The following is a 26,977-nucleotide window of genomic DNA, read 5'->3' as shown; positions in this document are numbered from 1 at the left end:
GGTTGGATAGGGCCACAATAAGGTATCAAAGTTTTACATGCAATTATATAGGAAAAATCTTTTAAAATCTTCTCAAGAACCACTGAACCAGGAAAGTAGAAAATTACATTAAAGGGAAAGGCAATTTCCAAACAATTTTTAAATGATAAATGATAGGATTATTTATATCATAAAAATTTGTCATTATTTTGTTGATATACGGCCAAGATAAGCTTATAAGTACTAATTTGAAAATGTTAAAAATTGAAACTCCCGCCTTCTATAGAGGCTGCCATGATGTGGAACTCTTTTGTATTCAAGACCACAAAAATCAATAATTTTGACATCACACCATCTATTACGGTTTTGATGAGATACTAAGAAGTGCATGTGATATGGTAGATTTTATGAATAAATAGGTTGATGCTTCGATCCTTTCAAGCTGTTAATTGCACTAATGCAAAGGGGAGATGTGATTTCTTTTTTTGAAATTCTTGACCAAAGCAAGTCATCTGAATCTGAAAAGAAAAGACTATGTAAACTGGATCCATCATAGTGACAAGTTGAGTTTTGAGAAATTTGTATGAAGAACGTGTACTGTCTGCCTGGTCTGTGACTTGAATGAACGTCTTCTATTCTCAATTCCCTCTTGCGAAAGAATGGGCTGAAATCTATACGGCTCCAAATTAATTGTTCGTGACTTGTCATGTTGACGATGAAGTAAACCGGAACCGACGGTGTGACGTCATAAATTAAACTTCAATGGCTGCTCTCTTAGCGGTGGGTAATATATGATAGATTAATATTGATTTAATTGTTAAGCAAGGATTGTTGGTGTATCATTTATGATATCAGTAAATTTTACTTTATTCATAAAAACAACAATGTGGTTAGGGTTGACTTTCCCTTTAAAGCTTTCTGACATAGTGCAGATTCAAGCTTGTTAAAATCATGGCCCCCGGGGGTAGGATGGGGCCACAATAGGGGATCAAAGTTTTCCATACAAATATATAGGGAAAATCTTTAAAAATCTTCTTCCAAGAACCATTGGGCTAGGAAAGTAGAATTTTACATGAAAGCTTCCGACATAGTGCTGATATAAGTTTGTGAAAATTATGGCCCCTGGAGTTAGGATGGGGCGACCATAGGGGATCAAAGTTTTACATACAAATATATCAGGGAAATTAAAGATCCTCTTCTGTAGAATCACTGAGCCAAACAAGTTTACATTTACATGAAAGGTTTCTGACATAATGCAGATTCAAGTTTGTAAAAATCATGGCCCTCAGTAATAGGTTGGTGCCACAATAGGGATCAAAGTTTTACATGCAAATATATAGAGAAAATCTTTAAATATTGGCCAAGATGACTCAGGTGAGTGATATGGCCCATGGGCCTCTTGTTTACATTGTTTCCATCCTTATTTCATCGATTTCCATGAAAATTTGACGGAATTGATGGAATGGCATGGGAATTCAAGGGACGGGTTAAGTCCTACCAACTAATTTACTGAACAAACTGGTACATATTAATAGAGCTAGTGCTTTGTTGGGATACTTTATAATCGACAGATTATTTGTTTGTTCCTGTTGAGAATTTTCCCCTCATATTGAAATGTCACCAGCTATAGGTGAAATACCACAAATTTAGACCTATACTTAGCATTCAGGGACATAGCAGTGAGGGTTTTATAATGTGCCAATGCCTGCTGTTATACAGAACCTCCGTTTTTAAAGTCATATCGAAAAGACCCCACTTCTGAATGCTGAGTGTTTGGCAAAGGAACAATTGCTTCCTTTGTTTCCATCTTAGGTTTGATGCGGACATGGCACGAGGAGGGCTAAAACACACAACCTTGGTAGCTCACCTGAACTGAAAGCTCAAGTGAGCTTTTCTGATCGCCTGTTGTCCATCGTCTGTCTGTAAACGTTATACATTTTCGACTTCTTCTCCAGAACCATTGGGCCAATTATAACCAAACTTGGCCAAAAGCATCCTTGGGTGAAGGGCTTTCAACATTCTTCAAATGAAGGGCCATGCTCCCTTCAAAGGGGAGATAATCACAAAAATGCAAAAATAGGATGTGGTCATTAAAAGTCTTCTCAAGAACTACTGGGCCAGAAGAGCTGAAATTTATGTGAAAGCTTCCTGACATAGTGCAGATTCAAGTTTATTAAAATCATGGCCACAATAGGGGGTCAGAGTTTTACATACAAATATATAGGAAAAATCTTTAAAAATCTTCTTCTCAAGAACCAATGGGCCAGAAAAGCTGAGATTTACATGAAGGCTTGCTTTATTCATAAAAACAACAATGTTGTTAGGGTTGCCTTTTCCTTTAATGCTTCCTGACATAGTGCAGATTCAAGTTTGTTAAAATCATGTTCCCCGGGTTTAGGTTGGGGCTACAATAGGGGATCAAAGTTTTACATACAAATATACAGTGTATAGGGAAATGTTTAAAAATCTTCTTCTCAAAAAATACTTTGCCAGGAAAGCGAAAATTTACATGAAAGCTTCCTGACATAGGGCAGATTCAAATTCTTAATCTCATGGCCCCCGGGGGTAAGTTGAGGCGACAATAGGGGATTAAAGTTTTACATACAAATATATAGGGAAAATCTTTAAAAATCTTCGTCTTAAGAACCACCGAGCCAGAAAAGCTGAGATTAACATGAAAGCTTTCTGACATTGTGCAGATTCAAGTTTATAAAACTCATGACCCCTGAGGCTAGGATTGGGCCACAATAGTGGATCAAAGTTTTACATAACTAATTAATAGAAGAAAATTTTTTTAAAAATGTTTCTCCTTAAGAACCATTGGGCCAAAGAAGTTTACATTTACACGAAAGCTTCCTGACATAGTGCAGATTCAAGTTTGTAAAAATCATGGTCCCCAGGGGTAAGATGGGGCCAAGGTAGGGGGTCAAAATTTTACATACAATTAAATAGGGAAAATAATTAAAAATCTTCTGATGAAAAATCACTGGGCCAGAAAAGTTTATGTTTACATGAAAGCTTCCTGACATTGTACAGATTCAAGTTTTTAAAAATCATAGTCCACGGGAGTAGGTTGGGGCCACAATAGGCATGCGAATATATAGGAAATATCTTTAGATAAAAGCCAAGGTGACTCAGGTGAGCGATGTGACCCATAGGCCTCTTGTTGTTATGAAGCAAATTGCTCCAGTTAATTGGTAGATTATAATTATGTTGAATTAAGATTTATCTAATATTGGTACTAAGTGATATTTTTCATGTTTTAGTGAGCATCGACTTTCGGAGTATGAATATGTTCACAATTGTCTGAAGCTGGATGAGGACATAAAATTGATCATGCAGCGAAAAGAAGATATTCCTCTTTTCTTTCTGAAAACAGTGCGTACTGAATGCGGTTGATTTTATTATATTGTACCATATGATATTACAGTAGAATTCTTTTACTATAGAAACTAATTTTGAAATCTTTGTAATGATTTAAATATTCATTGTGAATATTTAGATTGCTATTACGGCCCATGGACTCTTGTTTTGAATATTAAGATCAACAGTTCATTTAAAGTTTTTGGTCATAGCAAATTGTTAATTTCGCAATGATAGCAGTATACTCTCTGAACATCAAATGAAGGAAACTCAATTTCACAGACAGATGATGATGATCAGTTTCTGGTGTTTCCTAAAGATTATATGTCTGCAGCAGAAGGCATTGTAACACAGTAAGTCTTGACTCAGGTTTTAGCTCACCTCAGCTGTAAGCTCAAGTGAGCTTTTCTGATCACCTGTTTGTCAGTCTGTAAACTTTTCTCTCCAGAACCACTTGGCCAATTACTATAGTGTCCTTGAGGGAAGGGGATTCAAAATTGTTAAATGAAGGGTCAAACCATTTTCAAAGAGGATGGAGATATGGCCACTGTAGGTTCAACTGAATTGCTTGGGTGGCTTGCCATCGATGACCTCGATGTCATCTTAAGGGAAAAGAGACTCCGCTGGTATGGCCATGTTGTCAGATCTAGCAGTGCAGTCAAGTGTGCTCTCAACATACAAGTTCCTGGAAGGCATAGAGTTGGTCGGCTAATGCTATCATGGAGAGAGCTGATGGAGAAAGATCGTAGAGAATGGAAGCTCTCTTCTGCCGACCCCAATTACCGGAAAAAATGGAGATCTGAGGTGAGATCTGCCATGCGTGCAGCTAGCCAGATACCTGGAAGGGGGCCCAGTAGTGTGGACACTACCCGTAATTCTGCACGGAAATAAAAAGGAACCTACGTATACAACAACAACAACATGGAGATAATTAAGAAATGGTGAAAATAATGTGGCATCTTCTGAAAATATTTTTAAAAACAGCTTGACCAGAAAAGACAAAAAACTTATGTAAAAGCTTCCTTAATATCTTGGTCAAAAGAATTAAGTGTATTATGAGGGCTGTTCAATATGTAATATTTATTGTACCACAGTGTGATAATGTTTTGCATGATTTCATGGATGATGATACTCTTGAATAGCTCTATTCAATACCTTATGTAAAAGCTTCCTTAATATCTTGGTCAAAAGAATTAAGTGTATCATATGTAACTGTATTCAGATTAAATATGAATAAAGTTTTAAATCATTTTTTACTGGTCTTCATCTAAACAGTATTTTTATACCCCCCGCAACAAGTTGGGGGGGGGGGGGGGGGGGGGGGGGGGGGTATACTGGAATCGGGTTGTCCGTCTGTAGACGCAATGGTTTCCGGACTCTAAAGCATTATCCTTTCCACCTACCGTCACCATATCATACATATGGACTACCCATGGGATGAAGATGTTCCCTATCGATTTTGGGGTCAAAGGTCAAGCGCACTGGACATCGAAGAAGCAATATGGTTTCCGGGCTCTAAAGTGTTATCCTTTCCACCTACAGTCACCATATCATACATATGGACTACCCATGGGATGAAGATGTTCCCTATTGATTTTGGGGTCAAAAGGTCAAAGGTCAAGCGCACTGGACATCGAAGTAGCAATATGGTTTCCGGGCTCTAAAGCGTTATCCTTTCCACCTACAGTCACCATATCATACATATGGACTACCCATGGGATGAAGATGTTCCCTATCGATTTTGGGGTCAAAAGGTCAAAGGTCAAGTGCACTGGACATCGAAGTAGCAATATGGTTTCCGGGCTCTAAAGCATTATCCTTTCCACCTGCAGTCACCATATCATACATATGGACTACCCATGGGATGAAGATGTTCCCTATCGATTTTGGGGTCAAAGGTCATGCGCACTGGACATCGAAGTAGCAATATGGTTTCCGGGCTCTAAAGCGTTATCCTTTCCACCTACAGTCACCATATCATACATATGGACTACCCATGGGATGAAGATGTTCCCTATTGATTTTGGGGTCAAAAGGTCAAAGGTCAAGCGCACTGGACATCGAAGTAGCAATATGGTTTCCGGGCTCTAAAGCGTTATCCTTTCCACCTACAGTCACCATATCATACAAATGGACTACCCATGGGATGAAAATGTTCCCTATCGATTTTGGGGTCAAAAGGTCAAAGGTCACGCGCACTGGGCATCGAAGTAGCAATATGGTTCGGTTTGTCATGCCATTTGTTTTTTACACTCAGAAAAGAGGTAGTTTATACCTATTACCAACACCCTTTGGGAGATTGGGGTAAGCGGGGGGTATTCTTAGTGAGCATTGCTCACAGTACCTCGTGTTTTAATTCAGATATATGCTTGTATATACAGGTGACTCTCGATGGCTCAAACTTCGATCTTTCGAAGTTCTCGATCTCTTGAAGTGAAATCATGGTTCCGATTTTTTTCTCTATGTAACAAAAAAAATTACAGCAAATTTACTATCGATCTCTCGAACGTTTGATCTCTCAAAGTACTCGATCTCTCGAAGTGAAGTTGGGTCCCGTAAAATACATTTCATTGTTTTTCACTCTCGATCTCTCGAAGTGGTGGTAGCGTATACCCAACGTTACCCAAGCGTGTAATAATTTCCACTAATTGGGCCTTACCTGGATTTTGTTGAATGCCGTAGGGGTAATTAGGTGTTTACAGAGTTGAAACATCACTGGTGCTTCTTTGTGGAGGTGACACACTTGAGTATTTAATTGGCTAATTGGTCAGTTTACACCTTGCACTGGGGTTGTGTCGTGATGATTAAAATTATATATAATCCGACTATGAATAAAATCTATAATTTGTATTGAAGTGACAACGAGAGAGTAAGTTTGATACAGAATTTAGAGATCTACAGACGGTTAAATTTCTCGAGTTTGTTCTTTGTGTAAAGTTACTCTAAAACATCGTTTCACTCATTCGTTAGAATTATAGCTTTGGGTAAAGCGACATAACATTGTGCACTGTTTAGTTTGCGATAGTAAAGCGTCATCGGAACTTGGTTTTGTATTGCTATCTAAGCATGATTAAAGAACAAATAAATACATAAACTTTGAAATGTTTTTATTAATGCAAAATAAGTTTTTTTTTATTTTGATATCAAAGTACCTGATGAATATGAAGCAAAACATGCCAAAACGATATCATATGATCTTGTTGGTATACATTTCCGGTTACTGTAAAATCTGAACCATACCGACGGACTTTCAATTTCCGATTTTTGATCTCTCGAACTGTCGATTTCTCGAAGTTTTATCAAGGTCCCTTGAACTTCAAGTTATTGAGAGTCACCTGTACATTCATGACAATTTTTAAAAATCCCCCAGCGAAGACGTTTTTTCAAAGCTCTAAATTCGCGACATTTTGACATGAAAATAATTATTTATCTTTTCAAATAAAATATCAATCTAATGATTGTACATGTATCATATATTAACACAACATCAAGTGTGTTTGACCATTAACTTTAACAAAACTGAATTTAAAGAAACACTTTGAAAGATATACAAAGTCAGAATTATTTTATTAAAATCATCATCTATTTAGCGAAAAGTTAAGAATAAACTATCATATCCTCCATCAACAAGTTACATACATATCATCAAATAATACTTTAAGTTGCATCCTTTTACACCATAACATGGCTGGACTATATATCAAAATTTAGATTAAAGCACATGCATTTATAGGTATGACTACAAAGGCAATCTTGCTTGTCTGTAAACATGGACCTGCAGAGTCTGGTGGAACAATCTGCATTGCAACCAGAAAAGGAGTGATCTGCCTGCCATGAAGTTTGCGAACAAAACCTTTGCACACATGACATTTGAAATAGTTACCAGATTCTCAAAAAAGCATGCACTAGAATTTGTGTACAGTGCAGCAAATTTGTTTTTTAAGAAAATGGCAATCTTCTCCTTATACACACTACATAGCAGTATTATCGGGGAAATAATGTTAATATCAACTAAGCACGAGAGTTTGTAGCATTAAAATTTTAACAGACTCAATATTTTCTTTGTTTAAAGTTCATATCAATTAAATAGCTGATACGAGCGTTCAATGTGTTGTAATCAAAACATCACTCAAACTTCGAAAAATGACGTACCAAGGTGCGATATAACGACCTCCTCGGTAATTATAAACATATCAATAATCAAAGCCAGTAATTTAATTGGTACTAAACTAAATGAAGAATTCAAACATAACCCTTTAAAATTTTTCTGCATTTAGATGGGTAAGTACATCAGTCGTTTACTGCAAAAGGAAAGTTAAAACTCAAAGTAATCGTATATTCCTAGACCCGTGAAAAACTTGCAACATGCAGAAATCTGACAAAATCAAGTGACAAAGAATGTGTACACACAAAACATGTGCTAGTCTCGGTATGATAAAATCATGGCAGTTTTGAAAATTGCATGATGAAATTTTAATTGGCTCTTTCATAATAATTAGTTACAGGGTGTAAGATAAGTTTTTTTTTCTTTCTTTTTTTTTTTTTTTTTTATATATATAAATTTTACGCTTTTAAATAGGTAAACAACGTGGCGAAAAATTAAGTGCACATTGCATTGACTAAAAACAAAATGAGTCAAAAACCTTTAGTGGTATGTATAGTATATGTCCCTTCTCATAAAAGAATTAAAAAGTGCGTATTTTATTTCGTTAAATACGAGTGTAAATTAATAAGCATAATGCAATATTCCGATTATAATTTTTTATGACCCCTAATGATTCTATGGTCACATGGTTAAAGGTCAAGTGTCAAAATGGACATAGGAATATACTATCCACTCAATATCTTGAGAACCCTTTGCTTGACGGACATCAAACTTGGAACACTGGTACATCTTAAGAGTCATTCTCTGTAAGCATCAAATTTTTATTATAGGGGTGGAAAGGTACCCTCACCGATTTTGCTGAAATTTGGCATATAGTTATTATTTGATACCCTCTCATAGAATTTGGTACCAAAATTCGAAATTGAGGTACCGTTGCCATGGTAACATGAACACTGTGAAAACTGCTCCCAAGATGCTTAAAAATGCTCAATTTTGGCCTGTTTTTGATTAAACATAAATAAATTAATTTTACTGATGTACAAGTTTCTCTGTTGCTTGCTTAAAGATTGGGTTCAGCATAATAAATTCTTAATAAAACATCAATAAATCAATATTGGATTACCTATTGTTCCTGAGGTTGAAAAATCAATGTTTTAGCATTTTGACTATTTTTGAAAAAAATAAATTTTAAGCCATTTTATGACATCCTTTACAAGAAAACACAACAACACACATCAATGAAAGTTATACATGATTTAATTCATCCCATTATGTGTAAAATATAAAAAAAACGACCAATGTCTTATTTTGCTAAATAAAATTATATAGCTTGAAAAATTGGTTGTCATGGTAATATGAAAAATCTCATAATATGAATATATGAGTCAAATTTTAATAATTTATCAATATAATATCCTTAATCTATTAAATTTGGCATAAACAATGATAAATATCATGAATTCTCATGTTATGAAATATTTCAGTTGCCATAGCAACCATATTTCAATATTTTATAACAAGGTTTTAATAAGTAAACTAGTATGCTAATTTGTATCAGAAAGCATTACAGGTCTGCTTATTACCATGTGATAGTGTAAACTCATTGTCATATTTGAACATATAAATTGATGTAAAGGTCTGCTTAAATTAACAATATAAATGATTAATTCTTTTGTTACCATAGCAACCATTATAAGATACATGTATATGGTTCCTTTAAGTTTTGAAGAAAAGTGCTGACTATAAAACTGATTTGTGTCAGGAAGCAGAGACGTGTATGTGCCTATTATTAAGTGAAAGTGTTCTGTCATAATCTTGATAATTGTTATAAAGTACACATTTCATAATTTCCATGGATTAGTCATAAGTTGGATTAGTTGGTGTAGCAAACATTTTACAAAATCTTCAAGTCAAAAGGCATTGGCAGAAGATTATTATATTTAAAATGAAAATTATATTTTTTTAATGTGTTTGAATTACTTTGTATTGAATAGAATTTTTACTTTTCACAAGATAAAATTACATATAAATTTATCTCTAGGTATTTCCTGTAAAAGCGTTATATGACTGTTTAATCATTTGAATTTAATTATTACAAAGGGGAAAATATGAAGAAAAATGTGTTACTATGGAAATGATAGGGCCAGCAACCATAATCATTGAAAACAATTTAATGTACATGTACTTCAGTAGATTTATTCTATAATATCATAACTTTATCTTTGTATTCATAGGCTGGTTAAAATATACTAATTAAGAAGGAATTCAATTTGTAGTTTAGTTGCTATAGAAAGCTACCTCCACGGAAACATTATGTTGGCGATTTAGATTTCTTTTCATTTCAAACTACAAGTATTTTACCTACTTATACTCAGCTGAGTCAGTTTTGACCAGAGATAGCTAGTCCAAAAGTCCTGTTATGTAAATGTTGGTAATCTGACTGTTTTGTCTCCATGGAAACATTAAATAGGAACTGTAGCAGCTACATGTAACTGTAGTATATTAATGATTGGGTATGCATTCTTTTCCCAACATTTTCTTGACACTGATTTTTATCAGCTACCCACATACATATGTACTAACGCTTTCTAAATTATTTTGCGTGTCAACTAAAGCTGCAAGGTACCAGAAAGATGATGTTACTTAGGTCATAATCTACTTACACCAATACACCACCCTTTCATTTCATTTCTTTATTTCTCGATTAATCCAACTTTAGTGGGGGGAAAAACTGAATATGGATGGCCTTTTGGCTTATGTCAGTACTTTCTCCATATATAAGTACACTTTTCTAATTATTTTGTTGCAAATAATTTCATTCATTTCCATGAATAAATGATTCTGTGATGATGGCATTAAAAAAGATTTGCAATGCAAAATCAATGCCCATTAAAATTCCCAAAACATCCATTGTTTATAACAACATAATTTACAGGTTTTGGTTTTGTATCAAAATTATAATATGGGTTTATGTGTCATACATGTAGATGAATGACTTATAAGATGCATACATTACAAAAAATACTGCCCAACTTCCAATTCGGGGTGGGGTATTATTTTGTTTTTAAAAGCAAATTTTGTGTCCATCTTGGTTATATTAAGAATATGAATTTAAAGTTGTCCTGTTTCTGTCAGACTTATCCTGATTGTTTTCTATTAGATTAAAATTGTACATTTTAAATTGCAGTCTGTGTATAGCTCTCAGTCAGTGCAGAAAATAAATTAAACAATGTTCAATTATATGTTCAAGCTTTATCTAAAAATGAGTTTGTAAACAATGACTATTAACACAATATATTTGTTTTTGCATATATATTAGTATTTTTCTTTAAACTATGGACATGTACAGTTGCAGTGTTCAGTTGAGTACAGTTCCTTCCATGAAAGGGGATGAGAAATTCAAAAACAGGTCATCAAATATTCTCCAACAGTTTCAGCCTCTGTGATTTTGTCAGTGGACACATTCCAGCTGAACAATCTTTAAACAAGTCCCAGCCATGTTGGATCCACTTAAATTTTAATGATCCACAACTGTGTTGTCATAATGATGATGCTGAGTCTTATACATTCCTCACAGAAAATATTTCTGTCTTAATTTCATTTAGAACATCCAATCTTGAATCTGCACCCCTGACTGTCAGAGCTACAAATGTATATTAATAATAATAAATATTTCTTGCTGATTAATAAGTTTAAATAACATCAGAACTTCAAAATGAAATTAAATTGACAGATTTATGAATATTTACAAACGTTAAAGTTAATGTGATAAATCTTATTCACAAACACCTATCGGCACAGGCATTTCTCATGTACAAGATTTTGCTTGAAGTTTATATTCAACGGTGAATTGCATATGGAATTGAATAGATTTATATATTTGTTTACTGTCTAGTTATTTTACAAACTGAGGCAAAATGAATGATAGTAAAATACTTACGGATCTGAATTGTTATGACAACAGCATTGGACACAATTAATGCCACCTGTGCGTTTCTTTTTCGGCTAATCTTCTCAGAAGTTTTTGCATACAAGTTCTCCCTGTTGTAATCACGATCGCATCGTAAATCCACTGATACATCATCATTGAAAGCTATCCATCGAAAGCATAACGTTCTCCGACAAATACTTAAGTATCAAATGTAAAATTCTAGTTGATTTAAAGACTTAAACCAGCTCAAAATATCCAAATCACCACTCATGAATTTCTACTTTCACTTCAGAAAAGGGATGTAACTTGTCTTGATCATGAATATACTTGGAATACGCATTGCAGTCAAGAGTCGAGGTGATCTAGATTTCGGAAAAACTCGCATATTTTCGCAATAGCGCAAATTTTAAAATCAATTTATTTTCTTAAATGAAATATGACATTTCTAATTTTTTGATATGTTATTCTAATAGATACGATACACATTTATCAATATAAGAACAATCCACCAGTGGTTGTGTTTCTGCACATAATTGAAATAATTTTCTCTCATTTTCAGTGGGATTTTGGGGTATTTAAGGGCATATATTTCATGTTAAGGCATTGCAGCAAATTAATTTTATTTTTAAAAATTACACACAACATAGCTCTATTAAATAGCAATGGAAATTAAATGAAAAATGATTATACACATTTTTTATAAAGGAAAATTCAATATTTACTAAGGGGCACGTCTTTCACAAAATTGTATGTCTTGTTGCCATGGAAACACGAGTCAAAGCCCATTTTTAAAGGTGTCATGATTAAAGTACTGAAGTATGTATACTTTGTGTAAAATTTCGTCAAAATCCGTGTCGGTCGTTTTCCACATGTTTTGATGCTTACAGAGAATGGCTCTTAAGTAGTATATGACCCTTATTGATTTTGAGGTCACATGGTTAAAGATCAAGGGTCAAACTGGACATAGTAATATATTGTCTCCTATATTTCAAGAATCATTAGCTTGATTGACACCAAACTTGGTACACTGGTACATCCTATGGAGTAGATGACTCCTATTTATATTAGGCCACATGGTCAAAGGCCAAGGGTCAGTCCATTCTGGACATAGGAAGATATTGTCCACTCATCTTGACTTGCATTGGTTTGGTACTAATATCAATTAAATGATGCATGTGTATAACCCTTTTCAATTCTGTACCACGTAAGGATGGGGGAGGTGGGGGAGGGTATTGTTGTATGTTTGTATTGTTGGACGAACATTTCTTGTTTTCTTTATTATTTTGATGGTAGCATTTTATGACTAGTTGCTGAATAAACTCCCAAAATATGCACTGAGAGTCAGTCTAGTAATAATGCATAGTCATTGTAACATTGACTAAAGTTTAAGCTTGAGGAATTGATTTGCTAAGCTTTTTTGTTGGATGGTATCTTTTTACAACCGCTGTGATGCTTATTTGAGGGTTTTATGTTGCGATACAAAGCACTATATGACTATATAATGATTTTCCTCCAATTCCTAGCATTTGTACGTCATGAATTGTTTAACAATGACACTTTACATCCATGTTGGATATGTACATGTCATTTAAATGGCAGTGGTCATGACTTAGTCAAATTTAGTCACTTTACACAGGCATGATGCATTAAAGTATAAATCCTGCTAAAAGAAGTGTGCATCTGCGAACTCACACACACGATGTTCGTCATCCTCAGCCAATGAATACTACTATCTTGCAAGATTACCTATTCCAGTTGACAATGAAGTGTGAGTCGACTCTCAGGCCCCTCAGGCCTTTGATTAAACAAATGAAATCATGTAAATTTTTTGAATATTTAACTAGTTACCATTATTATACAGTAAACGTTTTACAGAATTTTCTCGTATTCACCGTGCTTGCAGTTTGTGTGAAGTTGAAAATAGTTGGAACTGCATCTGGTCGAAGATTTAATTTCTTATACCCATTATTTTTTGCCAAAGCAGAGGGTACTACACAAAAAGTTTAAAATGAAAAAAAAAGTAAATTCGCTATATCCGTGTTCGTTATAGACACAGATTTTTATATAGAATATATAGAATATATAAAGAATTTGCCGGGGAAAATCGTTTTCACTTCACTATAGCCGTAATTTCGCTATATCCGTGTTCGCTATGTTCGAGTTTTACTGTATATGATAACGAAATTGATCCTCATCAACCCTGTAATAGCATAAAGTGACTGTCATACAACTTCGAGTTCTGTAAATCTAATTAAAATCAGACTTCTTAGATCCGCGCCGTATACTTTGCGTAAGTAGATCTGACATAACCCGATTAGGGATCATGTTCAGATGAACTTCATGCCTGCCAATCTGTGCGTCGGCTTTGAAATCGTCGGTGTTCACAATTCAAGGAAAGTGGCTTCAATTCTTTGGTTTGAAAGAAAACATATCGCAGCTAGATGCGACGTCACAATGCACGTTGACGTCGACTGGCGTTATATTCCTCGCGTTATTTAAGTAAACCATCTTGAAAACTATTCAAATCGTACCCATCCCTATTTATACATAAATCGGAATTCACAATTAATTCAATTTGGGTGTATTTCATATCGTACGTTTTGTTGTTTGTATGAACGGAATAGATTAGGCATTATTGCGAAAGTTTAAAATTCGTTATGCGAGAATATACAATTTTACAGTGTGGAATAAACTTCGTGGGAGAGAGATTACAGCAAATTTGTTTACAAATTGCCAGGAACTGCCTAAATAGCCATCATTGTCTGTATGGTGCAATCTGACTGGCTGATAGTTCTCATAAATATTCCAAGCGAAAGGTCATGCTGACATGAAACCCTATGGGGTTATGTCAGATCCCATTATAGCGATTGTGAGCGTATCCTAGGATCTGATTTTAATTAGATTGGAGTTCTGTGTTCTCGATGTAGATTTCACACCCAAGGCTTTCTAAACGTTGGATCCTTTGGAGAAAAGTACATTGAAACAACTGACTTGCTACATTACAGTTGAATGCAAGCACGTTGAACATTTTGGTGGGTAATACCTGCAGTTGTTAGTGTAAACAAATACACTTTTGCGTCAAGCTGGTCTCTTTTGATGTCATCAAGCAAGGGAGATAAATCATCATACTATTTTGATACTTCACACCACAGCAACATATGGCGATCTGTAGCGTCTGTTACACTACAATTTTTTTCTGAATGACTTATTTACATATATTAAGTAATTAAAGAAGAACATATTTTTGTGGAAAACAAAATTTAAAAAAAATCGTTTCCTTGGACTATGACCTTTAACGGTTAATACTGTGGACCGTTAATGCGATAATTTGTATCATTAAGCGTTGCAACTGCACCCCTTAATGAAGTTTGTATCATTATAAGTGTAATTGTTTCATTAGCGGTTTCTACAGAGTCTCAAGACGGCTTGAAATGATGTCAGTCAGACTTGCATTATCAACTCAATCTAATTAGATTATCAACTGCTTCAATAAGGCTGGATTTGAACTTGCTAAACCCGATGTTGTTGAGTTTGAAGAGGACGACAATATTCCATTAGCTTTACTTACGGCGACATTTGCGGACAATGCATTATCGTTTGATGATATTGTGAATGTCAATGAAAATATTGTGGTTGTGCAAACACGATCAGAGGATGAATTAGTTCAGAATATTTTAGGCAATGATGCTAGTCATGAGAGTGACGAGGAGTCCTTGGAAATGAAAGTGCATCTTCCAAATCTGTCAGAGGTAGTTATCTCCCTCGATACACTACGGCAGTATTTGGATACCAGAGAAAACGTTCCCGACACCTTTTTTTCTCAACTTTGTGATAATGATAAATTTATTAACAAAAAAAACGACACAGTTTATGATTGACAGATATTTCAAAAAGATATAGACTGTATGTATTGCACATAATTTTGTTGACATTTTTCTTTCGACATGTGCTTGTGTGATTAAATAATCCATCAAGATAAATGATCATATATAGATCAGTGTGTATATATTTCTTGTATAAAAATATTTTTTCTCGAAAATATATAGGCTTAATTTCCCTTATAGACAATACAAATGCAAGTATATCAATTTGCTTCTTTCTTATACAACTGATTTACATGTAGATCAAATCATTTTTAACGAATTAGTTATATAACTGAATTACGAATTTGCTATAAACGTATAGCAAATTACGCTTATAGCGAATTTTTATAGTGTCAGCAGAAATTTGCTGTATCAAAGTTTTATTGTGTGTGTGTGTGTATATATATATATATATATATATATTACATTTATAACTGTATCTATATACTTTCCACAGAGCAGAACTGGAGACTCTTATGGACGCTTTAAGTAGAGAAGTAGAAAGTCTCACGGATAGTATATTGAAGGTATGAAGTACCAGACTTGACACACAGTAGTAAATCTATCAGTAAGCCTCTGAATTAATTTCTTATCAAGGTAATTTTTTACGCCGGTTATTAAATGGGACATATTATGTTATGGCGCTGTCCATGCGTCTGTCTGTCCGACTAGCTGGTTGTCCGTCTGAGGTCATGTTTTCCGGACTTTTTTCCGTAACAGATGCATGTATGTACGACTTTGAAATTTGGTAACAATTTCTCCCTCAAGAAGTGTAAAGGTGAGTTTGCATTTCAGCTGGATTGGTCCGTCCTTGACCGACTTTAGGGCTATGAGTAGGTCAAACACTTTTCCGGACTTTTTTTTTTAGTTACAGATACAGATATTGCCCTGAAATTTACACCAAAAATTGAAAATTAATCTACATGTATATTATATATTTCTGTAATTAACACCAGTATTTAATTATTACAAACACTTTTTAACCTCAAAGCAGACATATGAATATGTAATTTTGGTGATTAAATAATTATTGGCTTACAATAAATTGAATTACAAAATTGCATATGTTCCTCCATTTATTTTCCAAATGTAAATGAATTACAAAATTACTCAAAAATATTTCGGTAATATTTTGCTGAAAGGAGTGGGCGTAACTTTCTTCAATATAATTATATTTTCTTTAATTTCATTATAGAAAAGCCATACTACATCATAAAAATTATTTAAAAAAAAACAACAAATAATTTATATTCATTATGAAACATATTTCATTTCACAGCTCTGATATATCTAAATATCGTTTCAAAAGTGATACATGTATATTGTTTTAGTTTTCCTGCGATCCGCGCCTCTTTATAAAACATGCGCACTGTGAACGCGGCGGATGTAAATAATACTGTCAATATTGCGATATCCACAAAGAAATCGCATTGTTTTACACCAATTAGTCGGGGTACAGATGTTTATTTGATGTACTCTTTATTCAAAATTTACGGTATATCCCCTTTAGAAGTCGATGTACGATTCGCAATTTAAATCCTTAATGAAATCACCAACGTTTTTGGGAATACGCAACACGAAGATGACACATGACTTACTTTCAGTTTTACCTCGTCATCTTTAACAGGTTGGCTATTTGTAACTCGACAAATTTTCTTCATAATATCCATGACAGTATATTTCCAATTATATATCTTTCTCATTTTTACATGTATTTGCTACTGCGAAGTGAAATTCATATGCATTTATGAAAATATCAGCATCAAAATAAAAATGGCTATTTTTGTATCGTGTTGATTTTTCACCTCAATTTGTATCTGTAATTAATAAAATAAATAATGTCTTGAACTTTTGATAACTTGAGATATAGAAAGAAAAGGATATTCTGAATCGTGTGTTGATTTTGGATCTCGCTGACTCTTGCAGTCATTATTTTTTATAATATAAATGATTGAATGTGAAAAATCTTAAAGGAGTCCAAAGGCATCTTGGAGTCCATGCAAATCATGGTAGGCATCCAAAGGTGTCATTATGAAGGAAAGGGTTAAGGCTTTTCTATTCAGAATGTGTGTTGTATCAATTCAGAGTGCATAATATGCTTCAAGGTTGAATTTCACTGTCCGATGGGCGTATATTATACCATTTACAGTACTTTTGCTAGGTCATGTGAGTCACTCAGGTGACCTATTGCTGTTGATCTTCGTCCGTCGTGGTGCGTTGTCTGTTAAAAATTTTATATTTTGAACAACTCCTTGAAGCTACAAGGCAAATTGTTACCATTTTTTGATGTGAAGCTTCTTTAAGATAAGAGGAATATAAATTGTGAAATTTATTTTCTTATCTCCCCCAGGGCCTCATGAGTGCATGGAGCCAAAATTGCAGGTTTGACTGTATGGGATATCCCTATTACTTGTAGTATGCTTTTTCATTTACTGAATATACTGATTCACATTCAAAACGGGAATTGCCTGCAATACGCATTATAAAACAGTGAATTTAAGAATGATAAGAGGATGTTGGGACCTACAAACTAGGATGAAGGTCAAGTGACACAAGTTTTACTGAAGGAAAAAAGGGGGATTTTTTGAAAAACTCAAAGCCTTCGTGGGTTAAATCTTTTAGATGCAGTTAGAATTGGCATGGATTTTGTCAAGGGAGGAAAATAGTAGTACTCAGAAAAAGTCACTTTTATACAGCAAGTCACTTCGTTTTGGAAACTTTATAATCAGTAGATTATAATCATATCTAGTTATGATCTAGTGCCTCAAACAAAGTCAAATAAAAGAAATATTTGATCGCACCATAATTTTGTAGTGGAGAATCATTAGGAGAAATGAACCCACTTTCGATCACAAAAAAACTGTTGCACCATCAACATGCAAGAGTTGAAGACTGAAGTACAATATTGCTTGCATGGTTTTTCAAAGTATGTGATACTCAGGTGACAGTTATAGGCCCATGGACTTCTTGTTGAATTCAAATTCTTTCATCACTATATCATGATTATTTCAATACATGTAATAGTATGAAATTTCAAATGGAAACAATAACTGAAATTATGATATGTATTATAGTTTCTTGGAAATAGACTAGTCATGTATCAGTGAATTTACAGAATATGAAAGAACATGTTCACACAAGGGGATTAAGAGAATCTGTGAAAGCCATCTGTACAATATTGGCTAATATCCAGAATATCGATCTGACCAGATCTCTGAAAAGAGCAGAAGACATAGTGCAGCAAATGTTGGAAGTAGGTGTTCCTCAGTTTGTGTAGCAAAGAATGAAATTAAGTGTCCTCTTTGTGAATTGTGACATGGTAGCTTGATATTGATCAGACTTAAAATTATGTTACTTACTTGTAGAATCAGAAACAACAACATGAAAGTTCAATTTTCAAAGGAACACAAGAAGCCATCAGGTTTGTAAAGCTATTTTCCCTTATTTAGTCCCCTGAGTCACTCAAGTGACCTGTCACTAACCATGCCTCTGTCATCATGCTTCATCCGTCATGAAATCTTGGAACATTTCTGATGGGGTATATTATGGTACAGCCCTCTATCCGTCCGTTCAGGGTTTCATTACTCTGTCACATAACAAGCTGAAACTTGCTGTGTAGTTTCTTTGGTGGTCATTCTAAATTTATTTGCAGTTTTGATATATTTATACCCCTTGAACGAAGTTCAGGGGGGTATATAGGAATCACTCTCTCTGTCTGTCCGTCCGTCTGTCTGCAGATTCGTGTCCGGGCAATAACTTCTTTGTTCTTTGACATAGGCATACCATATTTGGCACACAGGTGGATCACCATCAGACAATGTGTCAAGTACCTTCATGACCTCTATATGACCTTGACCTCAAGGTCAAAATTAAAGGTTTTTTACAATGGATTTGTGTCCGGGCCATAACTTCTTTGTTCTTTGACATAGGCATACCATATTTGGCACACAGGTGGATCACCATGAGATGATGTGTCGAGTACCTTCATGACCTCCATATGACCTTGACCCTTGACCTCAAGGTCAAAATTAAAGGTTTTTACAATGGATTCGTGTCTGGACCATAACTTCTTTGTTCTTTGACATAGGCATACCGTATTTGACACATGAGTGTATCACCATGAGACGATGTGTCGGGTACCTTCATGACCTCCATATGACCTTGACCTCAAGGTCAAAATTAAAGGTTTTTACAATGGATCCGTGTCAGGGCCATGACTTCTTTGTTCTTTGACATAGGCATACCATATTTGACTCATGAGTGTATTACCATGAAACGATGTGTCGGGTACCTTCATGACCTCTATATGACCTTGAACTTTGACCTCAAGGTCAAAATTGATTATAGGGTTTTGACATAGTCATACCATAAGACATGGGTGTATCACCATGAGACAATGTGTCATGTACATTCATGACCTCTTTATGACCTTGACCTTTGATCTCAAGGTCAAAATTATAGGTTTATACCATGGATTTGTGTTCAGACTATATCTTCCATTTTCTTCTACAAAGGCATACCATTTTTACACTCAGGAAAGAGGTAATTTATGCCTATTAACAACACCCTTTGGGAGATTGGGGTAAGCGGGGGGTATTCTTAGTGAGCATTGCTCACAGTACCTCTTGTTTGACTTCCCTTGCAGGCTTTTTGTCCGTTTATTTGAAATTTAATGTTATATGGAGGGTACATGATTTTTCCGTCTAACTCCTCCTGTAGTTTTTAAGTAAGGACCTTCCTATCTTACAGAAAGTTTGTGTGGATATTTAAGATTGTATGTGGCAAGGATTTTGATTTTCTTAAATTTTTGACCGAGTTGCACAACATGCATCTGGTTTATAGTATGATGAATGGCGGGCGGATGGATGGGCACCTGTGTAATCAACTTCTCTCATGACTCTAATTTGACGTTTCTCAGAACATTTACAGTTGTTATGGACACATTGAAGATGAGCATGTGTCTTTTTGAAAGTGATCAGACATTTTTCAAAAAATTTACGTGTAGTTAAATTTTCAATGTTCAATGTCATTTTTAGCTCACCTGAACCGAAGGTTCAAGTGAGCTATTCTGATCACATTTTGTCCGGCGTCCGTCCGTCTGTCCGTCCGTCTGTCTGTCTGTCCGTCTGTCTGTAAACTTTTCACATTTTCAACTTCTTCTCCAGAACCACTGGGCCAATTTCAACCTAACTTGGCCAAAAGCATCCTTGGGTGAAGGGCTTTCAAGTTTGTTCAAATGAAGGGCCATGTCCCTTTCAAAGGGGAGATAATCACAAAAATGCAAAAATAGGGTGGGGTCATTTAAAAATCTTCTTCTCAAGAACCACTGGGCCAGAAGAGCTGAAATTTACCTGAAAGCTTCCTGACATATTGCAGATTCAAGTTTGTTCAAATCATGGCCCCCGGTGGTAGGATGGGGCCACAAGGAGGGATCAAAGTTTTACATACAAATATATAGGGAAAAACTTTAAAAATCTTCTTCTCAAGAACCACTAAGCCAGAAAAACTGAGATTTACATGAAAGCTTCCTGACATAATGCAGATTCAAGTTTGTTCAAATCATGGGCCCCTGGGTTTGGATGGGGCCACAATAGGGGATCAAAGTTTTACATACAAATAAAAAGGAAAAATCTTTAAAAATCACCTTCTCAAGAACCACTAAGCCAGAAAAGCTGATTTTTACATGAAAACTTCCTGACATAGTGCAGATTCAAGTTTGTTCAAAGCATGGCCCCCGGGGATAAGATGGGGCCCCAAGGGGGGATCAAAGTTTTACACACAAATATATAGGGAAAAACTTTAAAAATCTTCTTCTCAAGAACCACTAAGCCAGAAAAGCTGAGATTTACATGAAAGCTTCCTGACATAATGCAGATTCAAGTTTGTTCAAATCATGGGCCCCGGGGGTTGGATGGGGCCACAATAGGGGATCAAAGTTTTACATACAAATATATAGGAAAAATCTTCTTCTCAAGAACCACTGAGCCAGAAAAGCTGATTTTTACATGAAAACTTTCTGACATAGTGTAGATTCAAGTTTGCAAAGGGTAGTTTGGGCCATAATAGGGACCAAGGTTTTACATGCAAATATATATGGAAAGTCTTCAGATATGGGCCAAGGTGACTCAGGTGAGCGATGTGGCCCATGGGCCTCTTGTTTAAGCATGTCTTGAGTAGATACCTATTTTTATAACTTCTCTTACAGCATTGTTTTTATATCCTTCAGACCTACAAACCTTGTACAGCTGTTATGGAGGCATTGAAGATGTGCATGTAACCTACCACTTTTTGTTTCTTTGGTCTACTTCTTTTTGTTGAGAACCCCTTCAGATAAAGACGTGAATCTTTCAGGGAATATAGACAGTACAGAATCACTGTGATTTATGGGAAAATACATTTGAATATTACTTCCGGTCGTCACTGGAAGTTATGAAAATGAGTAAAATTATCCAATTTTCTTTGTTCTACATATTATTTATATATTTGCTATGGAATTTGTAGAATTGAAGTTTAAGATTAGTTTCTGTTACACCCCAAATCGTCGTCCCATCCCAAATCGTCGCCAGTGACGTTTTGGGATGACATTTCACCTGAAATCGTCACCCGGCATCCCATATTGTCGCCCCGGCGTTGATTTGGGACAAGATTGCACTATCATTAGGGGCGACCATTTGGGATGTACTATAGTACACCCCAAATCGTCGTCCATCCTAAATCGTCACCCGCTAATATTTTATCGACTTTTTAGGATATATTACACAGAAGTTATTTTATTGGGCTGCAATTTTGTATGTAGATTACAAGTGACCTTCTGACATGCATCTCAAAAAATGAGAATTCTGGAATGAGAGCTTAAAGCGCCGCAAGCTGTGCAAAATTTTCATCAACTTTGCAATATCTCTGGTGTTTGTGAACCGATATGTGGGTTACATGTGTTCCTGGCAGGTGCTTCCTGTAACATGAAACGTCTTGATCGCGACCTCAAAGCGCCGCGAGCTGTAATCATAGCAAACTATTTTCGACTGTCACTCTGGTGTTTGTAAACCAATTGAGCTAAGATTTTGTGTGTAGGTTATATGGGACTACGCACATATATGTATCATTTATTTGTTTGTTTGTTCATTTAGTTATTTAGAGAGAGAAAGAGAGAGCGCAATGAGTTAAACAAAAAATATTGAGAAATAAAGAGGAAGTGTGGGTGTTTCTCGGAAGTTTTTCATGAGTGTCCAAACGGCGAGAGCGTGTCCAAACGGCGGTTAACAGGCGTAATATAAAATGATCTGAGATCACGAACAAATCTGCATTGCAGAAGACCAAACAACTCCATGATCAGCAGAATGACCCTACAACAAAAGGCAAAACGATTTATTGTCGGACACACCCCTCTCTCCCTTTCTTTCTGGAGGACTGGACGAAAAAAATTCACATAGACAACAATGACACCACCAACAACAACAATTCTTTCAATAGTAACAAAACCACTACTAACCAAAACAACAATAACAAATACTGTGATCATAAGAAATCTTTGAAAAAAATTATACAACAGAACAAGTAGAAGACGAAGTTGAAGATTAAAATGTTATACTTATAAGATCCAGAGAACCTTTTGGGGTCACAGCTGGACCACAGAAGAAGAAGAAGAAAGAGGAGGAGAGGAGAAGGTGTTAACAAACAGGGCCAGTGTGTATATAAATGATGTTTCCAAGTAGTTGCAGCAAGGGGGACTACAATTTGGGGTATGAGGTTATGCCCAAATCGTTGCCAGGGATGATTTGGGATGGGCGACTATTTCGGGTGTTACATAAGAAACCCCAAATCGTCGCCCATCCCAAATCGTCGCCGGCAACGATTTGGGACAGGCAACGATTTGGGGTGTAACAGTTTCTAGGTATTTGCATGTGTGCGCATGCTAAAGATTATATGTTTTATTCTTGTTATTTCACAGAAACTATTTGAGATTCAATAATGAAACTTGACTATAGTCTGTTGACTTCTGATATAGATCTCTCATTTTCATCTGTCACTTCAGCACACAGTCATCACTGGAAGTGATCGAACATTATTTCTAACTAGTAGTGGTTGTAACTGGAACTGTTACAGATGTTCCCCAAACATTTCCCCATTTACCAAGTGGTGCCATTTGTTTTGGTACAGTGTTTTTGACAATATCAATCTGAAATATCTAAATATATGTGTTCCCATAAATCTCCGAGATTAATGAGGACACTTTATTCTCGCTTAAATTTCAAGTGTTTGATTTGATTTTGAATTATGTTAATGACAGTATCAATATCTAGAGTTTTGTCAATTTCGTTTTTCAAAATTCACTTCCGGTCGGTAGTAACTCACCACTTTTTCTCTCTTTAGCCTACTTTTTAGTCCCCTACCGATGAAGTTGAAGGGGACTTTAGGTTTGCACTCCGTCCGTCTGTCCAGTATTCTGCAATTTTTTCTCTGTTCTTGCAGATATTTGTTTGATATTTGGTACGTTGCTTTGCCATAACAAGTTACAGATCAAGTTCGAATTTTGTCTCGGTCTGTGGATTTTTCACTTAGTTATGGCCCTTTGACTTAGAAAAATAGCATGAATTGTTATAGTTTACATCCAAGTTTCTTATCTCTGTAAATAAAAGGACTACACTCATTAAAACTTCTAGTATAGTAATACAAGAATATAGCGAAATTATTCATGATCACCTACATGTCACAGTTTATTGACTTGGTTAAAGAGCTAAACCTGATTATAAATTTGTCTTTTTTCCTGGTCTAGTCTCTACTTGAATAATAAAAATTGATTTCCAACCATTCCTATCCTGGTTCCCCAATTTTCCCTTTTACCATAACTTACATGAACTTTGAATATTGTTGTGGTACAGTAATTTTTGCAACCAGTAGGGGACTATGTATTGCCATGCATACTCTCAGAATGCTTGTTTTTGTTGAAAACCCTTTCAGATAAACATGTGAAACTTTCAGGGAATATATACAGTAGAGAGTCGCTGTGATTTATGGGAAAACACATCTAAATACAGTAAAACTCTGATATAGCGAATTTCTGGGGACCCTCTATAAAAATTTGCTATAAGCGTAATTCGCTATATGTTTATAGCGAATTCATAATTCAAATACATGTAGATGTTATAAAACTGATTTATTCTATATGTATATCAGTTATATAAAAACGCAGCAATCGATATACTTGTGTTTGTATTGTCTTTAAGTGAAATGAAGCCTATATATTTTCGAGAAGAAATATTTTTATACAAGAAATATACACATTGATTTGTATATGATAATTTATCTTGATGGATTATTAAGTCATGCAAAAACATGTCGAGAGAGAAATGTCAATAAAATTTTGCGCAATACATACATGTACAGTCTATTGCAATTGTCATTTACTTGTTGCTTTACACAAATAAAGGAGTGTACAATAAAATAAATGGAATCAAACTTCAAATTTAATTAATGAGAATAGTAAACAATACCGACAATATATTTCCTAAATGTATGTGTAAGTATTGTTTTGCGTTAACAACCTTTTTGGAAAAAATGCAAACAGAAATTTTGTAATAAGTGTGGATCCTTTATGTCAGTGGCAAACGATTGTTAAAAATCCAAAGAGTTTAAAATGAAAAAAATAAATTCGTTATAAAAGGTGAACGCAAGTTCATTTTTAATTCGAGGGGAATAGGAATTTACTTCGTTATATCTGTATATTCGCTATATCCCGTGTTAGTTATAGACACAGATTTTTATATAGAATATATAAAGAATTTGCCGGGGAAATCGTTTTCACTTCGCTATAGCTGTAATTTCGCTATATCCGTGTTCGCTATATTCGAGTTTTACTGTAGTACATCCGGTCACCACTGGAAGTTATGAGAAATTAGTAATAATTTTTATCACGTGTTTCCCATTTTTTTTGTCAAGGCACATTCTGTGATATATTTGAATGATTCTTGTACGAACAGGAAGCTGTGTATCGTAATATAAGACCTACTCATTACTAGTTATGAGTTTCTGGTCTTCATATTCTTTTCTTATTATTCCTCTTCTTTATGACAAGACTCGTTCCAGTACCATATTAAGTTTTAGGGCCAGCCCCTCAAAAAAAGTGCCAAGAGGATCAAAAGTATTTTCTAAAAATATCAAACACTAAACAGGGTTTGAAATTAACTTTTTCAAGCACTAGTCCGTACGGACTAGTCACTGTTGATGTTCACTAGTCCGCAAAGCATTTCACTAATCCGTCCAGTATATCATATTAAATGATCTTCATTTTTATATTCAACAGTATTTAATGAAACCAAACACATCACAGTTGCAATCAATTTAATTTCTGACACCTACAGAAGAAAGAGACCACCATATTTTATTTCGCATTCAAGATCTTCAGAAGCATACAATATTAACCTCCGAGTTAATCCTTTTATAAACATCCATAAGTGCGTTTGAGATCGACATTCCTGTTGTTTTGGTGCTCAGATCTTAGAGCTACAGGAGTCCGAAATTTTATCAATAAAGTCAATAAAATTCACTCGATTGACCAAGTCATGAGCTATAGTGTTATGAACTACTGTGTTAGAGTCGCGAATGACGATAACATGTGCGCACAAACGTGCATGTTCTCAGACCACACTACTTGGAATTCTTGCACCTAGAATATGTTCTCGTGATGTGTACTCGGCGTTCGGAATCGGCAGGAATTTGACAATTTGTGCAAGTTCGAAGAACGGCGGTCTCGAATGCACTCCATGTGTTTGGAAGCTCAAGATGTCATAGTCACGCAAACACTTAACCATGCAGGTAATTAATCGACCATAAGTTCAAACATCTAAGAGACTCGGACAAATCTTGCTAAAAATCTTTATCATATTCAAGATTTTCACTAGTCCATACGGACTAGTGCTCTAGAGAGTTCACTAGTCCGACACGTTTTTTACTAGTCTCGGACTTACGGACATGAGTTAATTTCGAACTCTGCTAAAAAAAGAATTTGGAAAGCAGTTTTGTAGCAAATTCATTTGTTTTCACATTTTGCAACTGCTGATGTCAGCAAAATGATCATTGATTACGTTATAAACGATTTTTAGGGTAATAATGTACGAAACTTTGATGCTTTCTATTTCTGAATATTTTCTATATTTAAAAATCTAAAACCATTTTTTTAAACAATGTAGCACGAAATTTGTAGATAAAGACAAGACAAATTCAACAATGTCAAATTTTAGGGGTCAGCCCTTCCAATAAAGGGCCAAAAGGGGTCTAAAGTATTTTCAAATATCTCTAAAACGAAAAAGAATTTGATAATCATTAAAGAGGAAAAGTTTTTTTTTTTTGCAACTGCTGATGTCAGTAAAATTAAAATTGATTACATAATAAGGGATTTCAAAGGGAATAATGTACGAAATATTGATCGATGCTTTCTTTCTCTTAAATGAAATATATTTTGTAGAACATTATATAACATAAATTAGTCATAATGTGACTCTAAACAATATACCATCTTCAACTTTTGTCTTACAAAATAAACGACACCACAGAGTTGTCCACTTCTGCTTCATACTTAGATATTTTATTGAAAGTAGACATTAACAGAAAACTTAACAACTCAGCTGTATGACAAATGGGATGATTTCAACCTCTCCATCGTCAACTTCCCATATTTATGTAGCAATATTCCATTATCACCTGCATATGGTGTTTATATCTCTCAACTGATTCGATACG

General features: G+C 34.9%; 1 protein-coding gene and 1 long non-coding RNA gene across 5 annotated transcripts in view; one reads left to right on the top strand and one right to left on the bottom strand.

The window, feature by feature from the left end:
• The window catches only part of LOC125682956 (phosphatidylinositol 4-phosphate 3-kinase C2 domain-containing subunit alpha-like), a 372,533-nt gene that overhangs the window by 132,134 nt on the left and 213,422 nt on the right, over positions 1 to 26,977 (top strand). For all 4 annotated transcript variants that reach the window (XR_007372745.2, XM_048923599.2, XM_048923598.2 and 1 more), the window contains exons 7-11: positions 3,246 to 3,357; positions 3,625 to 3,695; positions 15,699 to 15,768; positions 18,357 to 18,494; positions 18,607 to 18,662. Coding sequence is in view for 3 of the 4 variants with exons in the window: in XM_048923599.2 (XP_048779556.2) it covers positions 3,246 to 3,357; positions 3,625 to 3,695; positions 15,699 to 15,768; positions 18,357 to 18,494; positions 18,607 to 18,662 (447 nt within the window). In the remaining variant the exon portion in view is untranslated. The remainder of the gene's footprint in view (positions 1 to 3,245; positions 3,358 to 3,624; positions 3,696 to 15,698; positions 15,769 to 18,356; positions 18,495 to 18,606; positions 18,663 to 26,977) is intronic.
• LOC125682976 (uncharacterized) lies at positions 10,685 to 15,231 on the bottom strand. Its single transcript, XR_007372750.2, has 2 exons — positions 11,388 to 15,231; positions 10,685 to 11,090 (listed from the first exon to the last, which is right to left on the bottom strand). It is a non-coding gene; the product is annotated as an uncharacterized LOC125682976 (long non-coding RNA).

This window comes from Ostrea edulis, chromosome 6 (assembly GCF_947568905.1).
Source record: "Ostrea edulis chromosome 6, xbOstEdul1.1, whole genome shotgun sequence".
Lineage (NCBI taxonomy): Eukaryota > Metazoa > Mollusca > Bivalvia > Ostreida > Ostreidae > Ostrea > Ostrea edulis.
Note: the sequence above shows the minus strand (reverse complement) of the source record. Positions and strands in the feature narration are given on the sequence as shown.